General features: G+C 39.6%; 1 protein-coding gene across 2 annotated transcripts in view; it reads left to right on the forward strand.

The window, feature by feature from the left end:
- Positions 1 to 19,241, forward strand: part of stau2 (staufen double-stranded RNA binding protein 2) — a 102,420-nt gene that overhangs the window by 6,969 nt on the left and 76,210 nt on the right. For both annotated transcript variants that reach the window (XM_022744236.1, XM_022744238.1), the window contains exon 6: positions 14,501 to 14,660. In XM_022744236.1, the coding sequence (XP_022599957.1) occupies positions 14,501 to 14,660 (160 nt within the window). The remainder of the gene's footprint in view (positions 1 to 14,500; positions 14,661 to 19,241) is intronic.

The raw sequence follows: 19,241 nt of genomic DNA on the forward strand, positions 1-19,241 counted from the left end.
AACGCCACAGAGGTGCAATTAATGATCCCCTCCTCCTTAGTGAAGCAATGTTATTTAGAGTCTGTTGATGTGTAAGGTTGTCTGCCACTAAATCCAGGTACACTGTGGTACTCACAGGGAGGAAGACAGGATGCCATATTTAGGCTTGCATAGACAACAGCATGACAATTACCAACCAAGGAGGGAAGAAGAAATGTAAATTACTCTGAGAAAGAGCCAATGATGCATCTCTTTCTTATGCTTTTTGGGCAAGGCATAAATATTTTGTCTGTTTTGTATATACTTCCACTTGGCTTATCCCACAGGCTTGTCCTTTGTGAACATTTTACAGAAATGACAGCTGTGTTATTAGTGTTCTAAATATTATGATACTATATTAAATATAGAGGCAGTGTGACATAGGTTGTGCACACAGTTTACAGAAGTTGAGTTATGTGGCTCTAGAGAGCACACTGTCCCTGAGAAGGTGACAAATTTGATAAAACATGCATTTATCTCTGTTAGTTTGATATACATCAAATCATTCAGTCAGTGGAACTCCCTGCAGATGGCAGTGTTCCCTCATTTTAAAAATCCCATAGCACTGCTTTTGTAAGGTGATGGAGCACCCATTTTGTAACATCTAAGTTAGGAATGTGGTAAATTTGTATAGTTTTTAAAAAAAAAAAAAACATATGGTCCTCTGCTGTGTAATCTACAAAACTGGAATGCAAAGTTATCACTATTAAACACAGAAACATAACAGAGAAGCATATATGTTTGTTTTGCTTTTTACATAAACTTTGGCTCCTTAAATTCCTTTGGTAAGGTATTCAGATGCCAAATGTGTGGGATTTAATTTTAAAATGTGGATACGTTGCCAGAAAACGATCCGTGATTCAGTTGCAGTGTTAGGTAACTGAGTCTAGTCAGCAGACAGTCTAGCATCTGGCTCACATCTTCCACTATTTGATCCATGCAGGAACAAACACGGGGTGAAAGACAAATGTCTATGGGGCAGAGGAGAAAATCTGTTTTCCAGCATGTCTGTCAATGTCATATGTCACAGTGATGAGTTTCTAAGAGACAGGCAGTATCTATTCCTCATGCTCTGTTTTGTTTTCTTATGCCACTTTGTAAGCGCGCAAGACAGGGAGTTGGTGGGGGGGTGTGTGTGTGTGTGTGTGTGTGTATGTGTCCCTGACACACTGAAAAGACATAAGAGCATATATTATCCCAAGGTCACTTATGTTTTCATGGGGTCTCTTTCTTTCAATGTAGTCGAGCCCTGTATTAATGAAAGTGAGACCTTCTGAATATGAATTCTCTTCATCAGATGACTGACTGTGTGGTGGAGTGACAGGCCATATCCACAATCAGTCACCTTAATGATGCTGCAGGGAAACGAAGGTTTCCATATGCCCATGTCCTTACCTATTATGATGAATAAGAGTGATCCGGAGTCATGTTGATGGAAAATCTTACCATTAAGAGGGCAGCCTGGCTCTGATCCATCAGCGCTCTAATCACCACCTAGACCAGTATTGATTCATTCAGAAAGTGCCCTGATGAGAAAATATGGCGATAATATGAAATGTGCATTTATCAGCGTCTTAATGAATCTTATTTATGGCGAAGGGCCTGTGCATAATTCTTTTCCACCTAAGTCTACATTTAAATCATTAATTCATCTCTGTTATAATGCAGGCATAATTATACCATTGTTCATTCTCAAATACCGAACATACTTAGAGTGATGCGTGTCTCTCAGCTGATTCAATTAGTTACTGAGATGCTATGTAACATTATATGGAAATCCAGCCCAAATGATTCGGAAATATAGTCATTGAATCAGGAAAATATTTGTGTTATCAAGAAATGTGGTTACATCAATGTTTGCTTCATGGACAATCCCCGATTCCTGTGTTATCATTGGAGCACCTGATTCCAGTGAGTCATACTGGGCTCCTCCAGTGTAGACATCCATGGCACTCCCAGTTTTCCTCCTGCTGCTCTAATCCCAGGGGAGCGGGGGCGCCTGTATCCTGGATTCTGTCAGAGTTGGAATTTGGATAGGACTTGCCCTGCTAGAGCAAAGCAGAGCAGAAGCCGCCCACTTTCTCCCAGCCCTCATTTGGTTATGACAGTAACATTTTGTCAGCTGGAAGAACAGTGGGCTGAATGACTGGGGGTGCTTTGCTCTGTGACATTTCCTCCTGTGATGACGTTCAGATACTGAGCTGGCCGTTACTGCTTTCTTTGTAGGAAAGTAAGAGGGAGACAGAGTCACCTGTGCTGCAATGGATTCAGTATCTACAGAAATGTTGTTATAAGGTCCAGTCTGGAGTTGGATCATAAACAGGGATCCTACTTTTGTTTTTTTATTTTTAAAGCTGCATCAACATATTTTATATTTACAGTGGGGAAAAATACAAGTTATGTGTAAGGTGTGGTTCGTAATGACAAACCATCGCGGAATTATCACAAGACTTTGCAGTTCAGCTCTACGGAGTACCTCTTTCATTTTACAGCTCATCTGAGAAAAATCTGCTGTATCCGACCTGCACAGCATCAAACAGCAAACAGACAAGCATAGCAGCTAGCTCATGAATGTAATGCATTAGCATTTAGCAGCTCAAGAGACAGATATTTCCCTCAGGAGCCGGTGGAGACCAAACCAAAGTTAAAAGTAGAGTGAATGTTGAACTTACTCTCACCAACAGGTTTTTTTAATAAGGTGATTACTGTATATGCCAGTGTTGTGTTTACAGTATGCTGCCCTGCCCCTGATTGGCCAAAATGACATTTAATGCAGGTTTAAAAGAAAGAGATATGGAAATCAATCACTTATTAGGAGTAGTGTTTTAAATAATAAAAATGAACAAAATCTGATCATAAAATTACTAAAATTCAGATTTTCCTTGTTAAAAACTCTGTTGTTGACCATTAATTGTCTCATTGCTGCTTGATTTGCAGCTTATTTTTGTTTTCTCCCCGTGTTTCTTGATATGCTCTTTACCAGGAGCATATTATGAACGGCTACATCTGCAATGTTTTTTTGCAGCAGGAAACCCAATGACTCTTGGACTCTCCTTGCACTTATTGAATAGATGTAATACTAAGTACTTACATCAAGGTCTCCTACTGCACTGAGGCTTAGGTGTTGTCCCTCACTTGTAAGTCGCTTTGGATAAAAGTGTCTGCCAAATGAGTAAATGTAAATGGATGCATGCTTACATGAAATCTATCTGTGACAATCAGGTGTAATTACACGCACATTGGTGAGAGGCTATTTGAAAAACAGCATCAATGAAACTGACACTGACTCCAAGCAACAAAATTAGTTCAGAATCAGGTCAAAATGCATTTTCTGTGACAACAGGTGGAAACCAAAATGCTCCTTTTCAAAAAAACTCCAAAAATAAATGAAGAGTTAAAATGCATTAATGCTGTATTCCTGACTAGCCATATGGCTACATGGCAGTGTCCTTGCAAAATCAATGACAAGCTTACATATGCCTCAGTGACAGCATGTGTGTGTGTGTGTGTGTGTGCGTGTGCGTACGCATGTATATGTGTTTGTATATGCTCTTGTAAGAAATATACAGAGGCTGTTGCTATAGAAAGATAGTCATCCTTGAAAAATGAATACCCTTCTCATGCCTGCAAGCTGCAGAATAACATCAGATAGCAAAACTGTGGCATAGACATACAGAGGAGGAGCACACACACACACACACACACACACACACACACACACACACACACACACACACACACAGAAGTGTACTTTGTCATGTACATCTCTAATTGAGCCAACCTGGCTCACTGAAAAAAGGCAAATCTGCCCATGAGCACTTTTCTATATTCAACATATCCTCTCATCTCTTCCTATGTGGAGGTATCCGATGTCCTCTGAGGTCCTCTTCCTCTTTTTTCCTCACTGTCTCCCGCCTAAGTTTATGCTTTTTTATATAGCTCACTGGTCTGTTGGGCTTTACAATCTCATGTAGCCTAATCGGGACACTGTGTACTCTTTCGTCCACTCAGGCGTTCCACAGATATGGTTTCTCTTATCCACCCCATCATCACTGCTGCCCTAAAACAAAAGGGGCCTGCCAACGCCCACTAGGTAGAGACTTCAGAGGAATAAGTTTTTATTACATCACATTTTTTTTTAAAATCACCAAATATCTGCGCAGAGCAGTAATTCAGATGAATTCACTCAGATAGTACGTAAATCTCCATGGGCGACATGCCAGAACAAAGGATAATCTGTCCTAATTGTACAAATGGGTGTAAACTCATAAAGCAGTGTTTTATTGAGGAGACTGGGGGTGGAGGAGTGGAATACAAGTCCAACATAAACAAATGCTTGGAATGATTTGTACTCAACAGACTCAATGACATAGAAGTCTGGTCTCTCCTTTCATCTCCTCCCCTCGGAGTGGAGTTTTGTGTTTGTGTATCCCTGTGTGTCCTCCTCTCCTCTTTTGCCTTGATGTATTGAATGTAAAAACGAACCTGAGACCACTATGTAGGAAGCAGAATACATAAGAAGACACACCTTTCGTAATGCTGCCCTTCAGTTCATATGGCAGGGAGAGGTAGACGACTAAGTGCGTTTCTTCACAAGAACTCAAATCCGTATGTTTGTGCAAATACACACCACTTTACCCTACTTGTATCTTTTCCCAGGAAATTTGACTCTATCAGTGCTTTTGCTGAGAAGTAAATGGCTGTCAAGGGAAAAGGTTGACTGCTTGTTGAGAGGTGTCTTTGGTTCACAGACATCAGCACTGGATGATGTACATGAAATCATGTGAACTCACTGTTTGTGTGCGTTTTCAACTTGTCAGGACACGGAGCTGTCCTATATCCCAGTGTTGTTGTGCATTAACTTTGTAGAAGAGCAGCAATTTTATTGCATTCACCCTCACTATCAGTAAATCTCTGACTGACTGCTAAGCGATACTCAGATCCTTTTATTTAAGTTAAAGTAGCTACTAATACTCCATTACAAGTAAAGGACATTCATTTAAAGTTTGCTTAGTAAAAATACAAAAAGTATTAACAAAATATATTTAAAGTATCGAGTTAAAGTATTTGTCCACTGTGACTGATAAATTATCATATATTGTTAAATTAGATTATGCTTCAATGAATAAGCAATGCTATTATAGGTTATGATGATTAATGGTGTAAAAAGAAAAAGAAAAATCCAATGTAGGTTCTTTTTTAGAATTTTTTTTCTAATATTTGCTTTTGTGAAGTCTGGATAATTTTACATGATTGGGCCTTGAAGAATTACTGAAATGAAACAATCTGAGAAGTTAAGAAGGGAAATGTTTTTGAATTTTATGCTTTTAATGTGAAATCTTGATTTGAAAACGAACAAGTAACTATAGGATGTAGTTAAACACTCCTTCCCAGTGCCGTTTATAGTCCAAACTGTCTATATGTGGCTTCTTTTCCCATCTCAGTTCCTGTAATTCCAATGAGCAGGACAGCTTCCCTTTTTTCTGAGGAAAAGGATTCTAAAGTTAAAACCACATTTTGGGCTCAGTCCACATTACAATCACTAATCACTCCTGTGGTTGGATCTGTCACTGGAGGAAGTGATGAGGAATACAGAAATATCAAAAATCTACCAGGAATTTTTATTTGGTTTACTTTAATCTGAATCACACAAGCAGTAGACACATGGATTACACATCTATGTCTTTGAGGGGTCACACTGCCCTATTACTGTTAGAGAACCTGTCATCTTGCATCATTATAATACTTTTTGGTGTCAAAACAAAGTTTATTCTGTCAAGGGATGCTGCAGCTCTTTGGTGGTCCTACCAGTTGACAGCTCATGAGCAACGAATCTGTGTTTTACATCCAGTAATTGATCCTGTGTTGATTTATCAACATAAGCAAACCACACTTTAGCTCAAAAATACACATTATAGGGATCCCATTTGTGTCTGTGTGTGTCTGTGTGTGTCTGTGTGTGTCTGTGTGTGTCTGTGTGTGTGTCTGTGTCTGTGTGTAGCACATCTGCAACTGCATTGTTCTCACCTGTCTAAATGAATCAAACTAAAGGAGTAAAGAGAAATGAACCAAATGAGCTAGAATGGGCTTTTCTTTGATAAATAAACCAATTATATGATTTGTAATTAGTTATATTTATTTACTTTACCTATTCATGCTGTTTTTAGAGGATGATCAAACACTATAGTGTAAAAATGTTCAGATTTCCATTCATCGCTGATACACACTCTATCTGGAATGCTCATTGATGTTGCTGCATTCATTTCCAGTGGGACTGAATGCAAGCAGCTAGTCTAAGGATAACAGCCAATTAAGACAAATAATTTTTCAGTCAGTAAAATAGATTGCGTGTTGCCCTGGAGCTGTTTGTAAGAGAAAATGATTTGTATGCAGAATGGCTTGCATAGAAACCAAGTCCGAACAGTTTGGCCATAACAAATTGGTATTATTTCTCTTCAGAAAATGGCACAGGAGCATTTGGAGTGTATTTTTGAAGCAATTAGTTGTTCCCTCTTAATGACAGTGAACATAAAACAGCAGGTCACTATGTAATATTCTTAATGAGGACAGCAGGCTCTGATTTTAGACTGATCCCCAGCCAGCCATTCCTCACAGCCAGCCAAGTCTTAACAGTTGGCACTAGAAGGGCAACAGGGTTAAGACGTAGTCTTTTTTTTTTTTTTTTGCTATGTCACATAAATGCACACATGGTGTAACTATTTTGCGCACATTGGCAAGTTTTGTTTTTATCCACTGATATCGCTCTGTGCTTAAAAAGTCAGAATTATTCACGCAATGCCTGTTTTCAGTCAGATGATTAAAGAATAGACTATTTTCAAGTGGTTGCTTTTATTACCAGCGCAATAAACTCAAGCCTGTGTTTTTTTTTTTTGTTTTTTTTTTTTTACCTACTAAGCCCATTCGGGGTTTTTTTTCTGTAGCATGCTACCTGTCAGCTACAGTGCTGTAAATCTGTCATGTTTGAAAACAACACTTGATGTACCACTGTGACTCTGCAATAAAGTGTGACAGGAGGGCTTGGGCAGGTTTACACGTGGCTTGACTTCTTGTGAGCCAGGCATGGAAGGCGGGCACTGAGAGAGCACACTGATTACAGAGCTCGCACAAAGAGAGCTTTAATCTCTTGTTCAAAACTGAAACCACAACAAACAGTAAAAACAATGAACTCTGTCAGATTGGTCAATTTAATTAAAATAAGTTATGAAACCTCCGTTTTATGCGCTGTGTCTGCTGGCCATTCCTGATAAATAGCTGTTGTTAGTAAAGGCAGTGATATGAGTAGTCCATATAAGACACCAGCTGTCTGCAGGAACAGAGACACAGCAGTATATTAAATTGCACTGAAGGGATAGGAGGGAGTAAATAGATTGCTCCCATGACAGACTTAAATGAAAACCTAGAATGTGAGGTTTAGAGATATTAAACTGTAGAATGAGCGCTATTTCGACAGGTTGAAAGCCATGGACGAGGAGCCAACATACGACTGACTCACAGACTTACTGCATTTTATTGATTTGATTTGTGTTGGTAATATCCATTTGAACATTCAAAATGTTTGTAACAAAGCATCATCACCAAGATTCACATTCTAATGCTGCAACAATGATGGTTTGACTTCACATAAACCATTTGAATTCTCCAGAGTCAGAGTTGCTGATTGAATACCGCTGGTTGTGGCTTCTCTGAGACTGCTTCAAGTCTCACTCACACAGGCTCTCATTATCACTTTAAACCTATTTACACTTTCTGTCACTTTTGTAAACCATTAAAAACCATAATGCCATCTTGAGACCAACGCTGTTTTACACTACTTTTTAAAAACGTTTAACTCAAAGCATATATTTTTTAATAGTATATGAATCGTTACTCATTGTTAACATTTCGTGTGTGTGTATGTGTGTGTGTATATGTATATATATGTGTGTATATATATATATATATATAGAGGCACAAAATAACATTCTGCTGATGTTATAGTCAAACAATTAATCAAAGAATTTACAAACAATTCGTCATGGTCTTTTCACCATCATCATCATGTTTTCAACCACATTCTACAGCGGCCCCCGAGAGTCCAACACATCTTTAAAAAAAAAAAGAATCATGCAAATAGACAAAACTAAAGAAAATTAAAAAAAAAACATTCTTCTTCACATTTGACAACAAGACTCTAAAATAGACATTTGTGGATTGAAACAATCTGAACTTTTCTTTTTTTGTATCATGTACAGTGCCTACAAAAATTTAGTTTGTACGATAACGGCCAAAGAAATAATTTCATTTGAAAACCGCTGCTCTACCATAACATAGGATCGGCTTCTCCCTTGTGGATTAGTGGAGTCAACCGCAGACATTGTCCAAGAAACGTTGAATACACCCCCCAACATCTTTGACAGTTGGTGTTTTGAGCACTGTGTTTACTTGACTAAATGGATTGTTTTCTCCCACCACTATGTATTTTCTACGCTAGCAATTGCGTGAGGCAGCAGGGAAGGAAAGCAATCAAAGATGGACAGAGGGAATGAAGTATGGGAGGTTGGGAGGGAGAGAAAACAAGTAAAGGTCTGGCAGGAGATTGGAAGAAAGTGCAGCTGGTGGAGGAGTAAGTGTGTCCAAGTTTCTGCTTTTCTTTTTTTTTTTCTTCCAAATCTTTGTCACCCTTTGCTCCCAGCACAGGGCTCTGAGTCAGTTGTGTGTATGTGTAATTGTGATTTCATGCATACAGCTATTTGTGTTTTCATGTGTGGCCAATAGATGTCTTGGTGGTTAGGTTCAGTGATGCTGGAAGAAAAAGTGGGCCGATACAGTCCCTCATTATTTATTATTTGTCTGGGTTTGTTTAGCCTACTTTTTTCCTTTCTGCCTCTTTTATGTAGTGGGATACATATGTTTCTAACCTATATACAACAGCAGCCCACAAACATGTTTAAAGTACTTTTAAAACTACTCCCAATAGCATGTGGTAAAAAAAAAAAAAAGTGGTGTTTTGTGTTTACCAACTTTTGGTCAGGTCTGTACTGTTGAATGCACCATTATATTTATGTAGTAAACTGTTTTCCCATTAAAACGAGCTAAATGAATGACTTTCCTGCTGACTTGATTAAGCCTTTTAGGGTCATGGGTTATCAGTTTAATCAGTGTTTCTCACTGATGTGTGCACATGAAAAGAATGGAAGTATACAGATTTAACTAGATGGCTTCAGAAAGTGTAGATCTCCGCAAAGGACAATGTCAAACAACATTCAGCAGATCTCAGAGAAAAGAACTGAAATCCATAGTAAATGATCTGGATCTGCCCCAAAATTTAATGGGTTCTTCTCTTGCCCATGCCCCATTCATCATCAAACAAACAAACACATACGAGTGAAAACATAACGTCCTTGGCGGAGACAATGACAGATTCATCCAATGGAAATTCTTAGACGACTCCACCATCTTGAAAGTGGATGGCCTATGAACTGAGCTGCACTAAAATGAATATAAACATGTTATGAATTAGATTTTACTTATTTGTAAAAGCCCCTTTACACTGTGCAATTCTGTGAGAGAAATTGTGAGAGAAAGATGGTGAAATCTGTTTTCGTCAGAAATGATTTAGGGCAACCAAACGCAGGCTGCAACAGTTTCAGAATTTTAATGCCAGAGTACAACACTGGCAAGTCTTCATAATGCTACTGCTAAAAAAACATACATAGCCCAAATTCACTCTGCACTTATCTGATCCACTCTCTCCTTCCTCTTCTTTTGAGTTTTTGTCAAAGTAGTCATTCAGTCAGTCATTTTTAATAATTTTTCATTGACAGAAAAGGGCATCTCACGACCAATTTTGAAGTCAATTATCACATCACCAGTCCAAGGCAGAGTCACTGAGCAAAAAATCGACAAGAAAGTATTCATGACTCTACTGCAACTGCAAGAGCCCACTCATACAAAGAGCTCTCTACACATGAAAGAATATCGTTGTGCTTCATTATCAAATCACTAGGGTGCAGATGAATGACGCCAACTGACGCCATGTGACTGCTTGCGTGTTTTTTTTTTTTTTTCCTTTCTGTTTACGTAGCAGCACTACGATTCACCAGGCATTCATCCCACCACCTGACATGTCTCAAAATTGATATGCAGTCTGACACTGATTGTTTCCCAGGATTTATTAGACTCATTTTGCACAGAGCGACAGGCAGTGAACTTGTTGCACAGTGTGTAGGCACCTTAATACATGAACTCCTGCCAGTATCAACAGTCCTGCATAGCTTAATGAGTATCCTATTTAATATTTAATGACTAATGGGTAGTATCGGTGACCTCCACTGGGGTTTCTAACAACAACCACAGTTGCCTGGGATGATTAAGGGTGGCATTATATTCTTTAAAAAAAAAAACTGAGTTTGATGTGTTCTCATGGGCAAAATGGCAGGTTTACGACTAAAAGGAAGCGCTGCATTTAGTTTTGATTGCTGCGGTCTGCACTGGTTTGCCAGTCAAAGCTGTTGAAATTTTCATGGCTCCCTGTACACTGCCATCTGCAACTGGTCGACAGTGTCATGTGTTTAGTTACAGGCCATATATTTTTTTATTTTTTGTCCAGTAGAACTATAGAACTGTATCACTCCTTGCATCTTGTGTTTTTATTTATTTATTTATCTGTAACTTAAAAGCTTCTCCATCTGGTGTGTTCACCATTAAGTTACTGGACTGGACTTGCATTTTCCCTGCAGTGTCATGTTCAACAGCAGATTGAGAATACCCATAATTCAATTTTTGTTAAAATATTCTGTCAGACTTCAACTGTGCATCACTGTCACCTCTGAAAACGATAGAGGATTTCCCAAAGCGTCACACCTATCCTTAAGTAGAAAAAAAAGTGAGGTACAAAGCTATGGGGTATTTATGTTTTTTGCCATTATATAAATAGAACATTTACATCATAGACCTGATGTCACTTCAGACTATGAAAACCTCAGTTTCGGAACAAGTGCGACACGTGCAGTTTTTTTTCTTCACAGGCATTTAGAATGGAAATAGTTTTCCATGCCACAGGAGAAAATAGTTTCCATCTGAAATGTCACTCTGTCATTTACAGTGATAATTGCAATACCATATCTCCAGTTTCCCAGTAGGACTGTGTGTGGCCTCAAAATGTCTGCATATTTGTGTCTATCTCTGTGTGTGTTCGTGCATGAGTCTTTGAATGATTATGATGAAATGGTAACTTTAACTAACGTAGTCCACATTAAAGAGAGCTGCAGGGCTTCAAAGTCAAATTCATTACTCACTGCTTAATGCTGATGAGTTATCATTTGATTGAGTTGAGCCATCAGGTGGGTTTTCTCTCCCTCACTCAGTCACTCATCCCTGCATCATACCAGACACACATACACACACTCACATCATCACAAAGACACAGGGGTGGGTTTTTTTTTTTTTATTATTATTATTATTTTCTTTTCCTTTCAGCAGTCTCTACACCCACCCTACAGGTGTCCTGGTCCAGTTCCCTCTCTGTAGTAGTAATAATAACAACAATAATAATTGATAACATGGAACAGGCAGATCCAGCCAGCATGTGTTGATTTTTGTACTGGCCACAGCGCGCTGACGTGATTTTCCTGCCTTTTTTGTCTGCATGATTCTGGTGTGTGTGCGTGTGCTCGCCTGTGTTCTTGGCTGACTTGCTTGTGTGTAAGCCACTACTTTCCCACGTTGTGGAGTAGGGTCTCCCACAGGCCTCCCTCCGTGTCCCTCTCTCTCTTCTCTCTTTCTTTCCGTCCCTCTTTCTCTTCACTTCAGCCCCCCCCCCCCCCCCCCCCCCCCCCCCCCCTCTCCCTCTCTCTCTTTTTTTCTTATCCCTCTCTCTCTTCCTCTCTGCACCTGTACTCAGCGCTCCAGCCCCAGCTGCTCCCATCTCAGCTCAGCGCTGTTGGCCGGAGCCCATGTTGCACTTGGCATGTCCTCTGAGACCCTGGGGCCACACTTGACGTGCGAGGGCCAGGCAGGCCCCCGCCCAGAGAAGGCTCCCGTGGCCAGGAGGAGCTGAGAGCAGACGGATGAGAGGAGGGCTGTGGGCTGGAGAAAGACCTGCTGGAATTCTGGGAGTAAAATGCTGACTCATTGTTTGGCCTGTGGGGCAGGAGATTGGGGAAAGAGATGATGAGAGTGGGAAGACTGGAGGTTTGTTCAGAGGAATGACGTGTGGTACAGTTAGCTTGTAGGAATTACTGCTGGTGAGGAGGCAGTATTTCTAGAACTTCTGTGGAAAAATGTAAAAAAGTGGCCACAGTAATGTTTGGGATTACTTTGTCAAGTTTCAAGGAAAATTCCTAATTATTACATAATTTACTTAGTAATGCCACCGTTTCTGTCAGTTATGATGACACTTTACTCACCAAAGTAGTTGCTGACATCTGGGAAAATCAATATCTGCAACTTTATTACAGATATTGGTCTGTAAAGTGTGATGGATGTTTACATGAGACATTTTGGCTAATATGGAGGTTTGTGTAGAATCTGGATGATCTTCTGGCTGCTCGTGTTTGTTTCCCCGGCTGAGCAGTGTTTCCACATTTCCAGATCTCAACCATCAAATTGGTGTGTACAGTGTGATTAATAGGAATGATGCCCAAATCTATGAAAATAAGATCCAAAATATGATAAATTTCAACTGTACTGTAACTTTTGGTAAACATTTGTTAGTCAGTCTCTTGGTCAGTGGGACTTTTAAAGATGAACCTTAATGACGTTGGTGATCCCTGTTTTTTCACATATTCCCATCAATAGGTTTCATCTCAACATCTTCTAGATGAATTGGCAAAAAATAATGTTGCACAGACATTAGTGGTTTTGACTCAACAAATACCAAAGACTTTGGTAATCCTGTGACTTTTCCTCTGCCACAAAGTTCACAGTTGCGGTTTTGAGTGAATTATCTCAGCAACTTTTGGATGAACTTCCATTTGATACATGCAGTGAAATCTTCCTCGGGATGATGATGCTATGTTCTCTTCTTGCATCGTCATCACCTCAGAATTTTAATTTGTCCCATACTTTGGTTTATCACCATATACCTGCATTCAGCTGAACTTTGTATTTAGTGCTAATCTGGAAATGTTAGCATGCTAACATGCTAAACTAAGGGGGTAAACGTGGTAAACTTTAGTATGCTAGCAATGCTGGATGCACCAGTGTACAGCCTCACAAGGCTGCTAGCATGGCTGGAGTCTGTTTGTGTAGTTGTACTTTAGAGACACAAGAGAATAACATATGATCTCAGTCATTAAATATATTGGCATATACACAAGGGAATGCTTATCGTTTTCAAACATTTAAAGAAGTGCTGGTTGGGCTGCTGTTAAATATGGTGCAAACGACTCGAGATATTTTAATTTAATGATGCATGCGTTTGATTGGTTGTGAAAGAAAGTGTGCAAAAGTTTCCAGTCTATACAGTTTCTCCTGCTCTACATTTTCGAGCTTCTCGGGTTCCCCAAATTCCCACACGTACTCAATCAAGTATTAATTCTCACATTTCACGGCTGCTGCAGTGCCAAGTAAGATGTTGTGGTGTAACTGAAAAAGAGTAGATATGTATACACAGGGAAAAGGGATAGATGCGTTTCTGTAAATCTTGTTTTAATTTTCTCAGCACATCATGAAATAAAATTCACCATATTCACTAACTGCTGATTTTCATTATCTAATCAAAAGCTTATGCCTTGACCAAACATGAAAATATTGAATACATTTTGGCACCCGACTCTAGTCAAGACAGATAAATCTTAGCTGCTGCTATCCATTTGTGTCTACCACATATGGTGGCTGTATGTCCTTGTGAATACAAGTATATACTGGCGGATAAGAAAGAGGACAGGGAGACGGATATGAAAAACTTTGGATTCCACTCCTCTCTTGTTAGCGTTCCCACTATTTCTCTTTCCTTGTCCGCAACCCGGCAGACATTCTCAGCCATTCTCCCCCTGACCCAGGAGGGGGTATCACACACGCGGACTTGCAGACCTCTAAATCTCCTCGTTGACAGCTCAGTCCCGCTCTGTCACAACCCAAAGAAAGAGAGGAAAATCTATGTCCAGAGCCAGAAGAAAGAGGAGGGGATATATATGTCCCTTTGCTTTGTTAGGCATCCCTAAGCTGAGATTCAATAGCAAGGCATTACTCAAGTGGTTAGCCAACAGGCCATTGTGTAGTAATTGACCCTGATGAAGTGGTGGGCCTTTAATTTGGGAACGCTGTAAACGGTGTGAATTGATAACTTGGCTCATAATGTTGGAGCCTCCTCTTCCTCCCTTTTCATCTGTTTTTATGTCATTTAGATAAATGTTAACTCAAGGCTGTAAACAAACTCTTCCTCTAATATCCTTTCACTCCCGATTTGGTGCATGTTGTTGTGAACAGTTTTTTTATTATAAATATTCCCTTCTCCCTTCTGTTGTTCTGTTCATTCCAGGTACCATTATCCTGTTCCTAAGATCTTCTATGTGCAGCTGTCCGTGGGGACTCATGAGTTTATTGGCGAGGGACGCACCCGCCAAGCAGCAAGACACAACGCTGCCATGAAGGCCCTGCAAGCCCTGCGCAATGAACCTATCCCAGAACGGCCACCACAGGTAAACACACACACAAACAAGTATAAACAGAAAGGCTTTACGCTAGCACAGCATACCAGCTGTTGTTTAACATGCAATTGTTGACTCCTTCTCTGGGAATCCCTGCTGCTGTCTTCAGTGCTCTTCTATTACTATAAGAACAAAAATAGATTTCTGCCTTGCTTATGAAAATAAAATATTGTTTGTTCCTTACTTTTCATGCTCCTGTACATAACCATTTTGGGTTTTTCATTAATTAAATAAACAAAGTAAATGTTGCACTGTAAATAGCTCTAATTGCAATGCAGAGATAGCTGCAATAATCTTTTCATTGCATTGGTACTATGCAGTGACAAGACACTGTAACTAAACCACCACTTATTCTTCTTAATAACTGTGTTAGGCCTGCTTAAAGGTAATGGCTGCGTTATTTGTATATTTTCGTAATTTCTGACAAATAAAAATAAATAAATAAATAAATATGACAGTGACTTGAAAACTCTCCAGTGCCCATTTTCAACATAATGGAGAAAAGTGTGCAAATCTGTTTTTAACAACAGAGCTATATGACAGACAAATAAGCTATCGTATGTACTGTATGGCTACTTTGGCTACACAGATAATACAAAATATAAAAAATATAAAATGTCCCCAGCTTTATCCTCCAAGGGCAAGTGATTTTCACATTCAGTGTCCCACTCCCTTCAGACACAACCCTCATTCAACAAGTAGCCACTCCTGTCACGTTTGGTGCTGTGTATTACCAAGTGCAGAGTGGAGGTGTCTTCACTTGTACTCAACATTCGGTCATGTCAAACGATTACACCGAAAAGCATCACATTTCTATTTCAAATGTAAAAAATAATGATGTGATTACAATGATCAGCCAAGATTTACTTAGTGTCTGTCAAATGATCAGTTGATTGCCCAATCGTTTTAACTCTACTGTGTAGCTAATATGTTAACATTATACGTTACACTAATGTACACAAAGCTGCTCCACTCCAAACCTAAAGGGCTGTCTTTCACTCGCTGTGTAAAAGGTCATTCCACTCTCCACTTTAATTCTCCACCAATCATCCCAGCCTCAACCCTTCAGCATGTGACTGCTCTCACCCCAGAAGACTCTGTCTCTCCACTTGACCCCGTCCGACTTGAAAACTCTACCCTTAATGAAAAGTCAGGATTTGCACTGCTGATCTGTTTGTGCTCTCCGTGGAGAGGCTCTAAAGAGTTATGCAGTTTTTTTTTGCAGTCACTGAGATGAATGCATAACCAGCTTTCATCAGATTGAATCCAAATCCACCTCATCTCTAATTACTCTAATGTATAATTTAAGCCCTTCAATCTCCATAGTTTTAGTTTGCACCTGGCAGAGATGCATTATCTGTCCCTCGTTTTTTTTTTTTTGTGTGTTTTTTTTTTTTTGTCCTTTTTCTTTGAGCCTACTCCCAATGTCACTGTACCTTTCCAGATTTTCCCCTCAGGCATAGCTGTTAACTGTTGTTATAATCTCCCACCGGAAATCAAATTACCCCATATCTTCAACGCCTGGCATTGCTGATGGTTATTCAAAACGCTTTGGCTCCTCTCTCTTGCCTGACTTGCTGTCTTGTGGCGTCGGCCTCCATAAATGAGCTCTTTGTTTGCCGCTGCTTCTGAGTCTTGCTTTACAAATTGAGGCACATTGTGTCTACAGTATATGTCTGTCACTCTGTCTCCGCGTGAGTGTGTGTGCTCCTACATGTGTAAGTGTGTAGACACCCTCGAGCTAAAAGTGTTCCTTTTCACCAAGGGCTGTCAAACCTTTATTTTGAGGAAGACCACAAGTAAATATCAGTGACGCTTTAATTAGAGTGTTTTTACACTGATAGAACAACAATATGTAACCCTAGGAAACACAAAAGAAACAACTCCAACTTCACAGGACTTTAGGTAATGAAACTGCTGACTAACTCGTAAATCCAGTGCTAGTGGGTTTAGATACTGGTGATGTTATTGAAATCATGACATATGAAGTGCACTTCCTGTCCTCCTTGAGAAAAACAGTTTGTTTTTCTCATAATAAGTGGTTTGACTGGGGCATTTATGAGAGGAAATCTGTATCATCAGTTTCTAGGAGCAAGGTTGCATGGTCATGAATATATTTAGACGCGTGAAATTGTGCCCTTTACAATAAAGTTACTTTACTAAGATTGATGCTCTTCTGTCTACAGGGAAGCCCCTCTTCCCATCCTTTGATCTAGAATGATTTTCTTCTATTACGAAATCAGTTTCCCAAGCGCATAGATGTGAATGCGAAGTATTCTGTTCGCCCACAGTCACTGTTCATTCAAACGGCTCCTTCAGGGTGAGTGTTAATGTCTCAGAGCACTATATGGGTTCTTCGCTTGCTTATACTTTCTGTCTACAACATCCATATGTAGAGGCAGCACCAAAGTCAGATTTAGCCCTCTATTTGTCTTTGTCACAAGAAGGTTGCTGATCTGCTTGGTTATTCCAATTTGAACACGGATACACACCCACAGACACACGCAGCGGCTTATAACCAGTGGCTTGATATTGCAGCCTTGAGAGGGGATTCACACTATTAATCACATATATCAAGAACGCTAGAAACGGCAGCAGAGGAAAATGTAACCATGAAAACCACGGATACAAGAGAACTAGAAGAAAGGGCTTTTTGGACTGACTGCACTCTCAGGTGTCTCTTGTGTCCACATACATATATACAAGAGGCAGATGATGTATGTCTCAGCACACGCACAAGAAAGCACACCTCTCGCCAGCACCAAGTCTTTCGTCCCTGTGCGGTAGGTGCATCGAACCACGTGACTGTTTCCTGTGAAATCCAAGAGATCTCGCAGTATGAATCATGCGACGTATCAGGTCACACAATGAGAAGGAGAAGGGAAGGAGCCCAAAGGGAAAGACCACAGCCTTTCAGACTTAATCAGACAAAGAGGTGGACATGAAAAGATAAAGATCGAGACAGCACTCTATATTCCCATAGACAATTGGCACCAAAAAGCCCCTTGTATGGCTGATGATATGATCTCTATGGAGTGAACTAAGGGTTTGTTTCTTTATTAGTAGAAGGGACAAATAGCAATACTGTATTTTATAGGCATATAGTGATCTATTTAAGAATTCCTCAAAATTACACTTCTAATTATAATAGATTTAGTCTGTCTGATCCATATTGAAACAGCTGACTTAGTTATTCAAAAACTGCTAAACTGACTGAAGGCTCAGACTAGAGTCATCTGGTATTATGTCCAGAATTACTTCATAGATTCATGGGCGTCAAATTTTGTGGATTGAAAAAAAAATTATTTTTAACATAGCAATGTTGTTAGGTCTATCTGGAACCAACAAATATGTGGTTATCCCAATAAAATCTGCTGGTGCTTTCCCACTGACCTTAACAATCCTTTCCTTCTGGGTCCTTGTTCTCCAGTTTCTGTTTTGAGGGCGAGACGGTTCTTGATGTTCACAAATAATAATATGTCTATCAAGAACAGAGAGTTTATATGCAATAATTCTCAAATTTAGTGGACCACCCCCTATAAGATACCTTCCTGTGCAGACAGAGGACCACCAGTCATGTCCAGGAATACTGACATCTCAATCCCATATCAGATAAGGATCTTAGACAGAAAACAGACAGGCTTCTTGTTGCAGCAGCTTGGCGGACATCCACACTCTAGGTGTGTAAATCTGAAAAGTCTTTGATATGAGCCACTATTTTGGGGTCATGGTCTATTATTTTTTTTTGTACAGTCGGAAAAAACAGGATACATTTTCCTTCCATTTTATTTTAAAAAACCTCAACATTAAATAGTGGCTCAATTAGCATAATACTTGCTTTAAAATTTATAAAACTTAGAGAAATCTAAAGATAATATCTGATTATTTCTCTACATTAATTACAAAGTTGTTTTATTGACACGTTTTTCTGTGTCTGTTGTCATACCACAGAGCAAGTATGAAGTAGCGCAACTTGGCCGATGAATACTACATGTTAACCAGCAGTCACTTCCAAGCCATTTCCAAGCTGCTGCTCTTGCTATGTTGAAATTTTATAACTGTGACATTGTCTGACAAAATCACCATACATATAAGAGAGAATGGCTGTGCTGTGATTTTGGCTATATGTACTTGTGAAATGATCACTCAGAGAGAAAGTTTGAAGAGACAGAATGTCTTTCTTATTTTGTCTTTCACAAAACTCTCAGCCTCTGTCGGTATCAAAACTGCTGCTCCGCCTCTCTACCACTCACTGGACAGAGTAAGCTTAGACAGAGATGTGCCTCTGGCTCACAGGGCTGTACTGGCGACTCGTTTCTATGGAAGGTAGCGAAGTTTTTTTTCCAAAATGCAGCTTGATTTGTTGCTAGGTGCTTTTTCTGACAAAAAGTCACTGAAGGGCTCTGGAAATGAAAACTGTTGTGAATCCGTTATAAACGCCCCATGATGAAATAATAGAAAATGTTCAAAATGGCCAAATAATTTTTGAAACGGCAACGGCCAATAGGAAAAGTCCAACACTGAGCTGACCGCTATTGTAACTTCATCACTTATTCGACGTTATCACTCACT

This window comes from Seriola dumerili, unplaced genomic scaffold, assembly GCF_002260705.1.
Source record: "Seriola dumerili isolate Sdu_G_001 unplaced genomic scaffold, Sdu_1.0 BDQW01000079.1, whole genome shotgun sequence".
Lineage (NCBI taxonomy): Eukaryota > Metazoa > Chordata > Actinopteri > Carangiformes > Carangidae > Seriola > Seriola dumerili.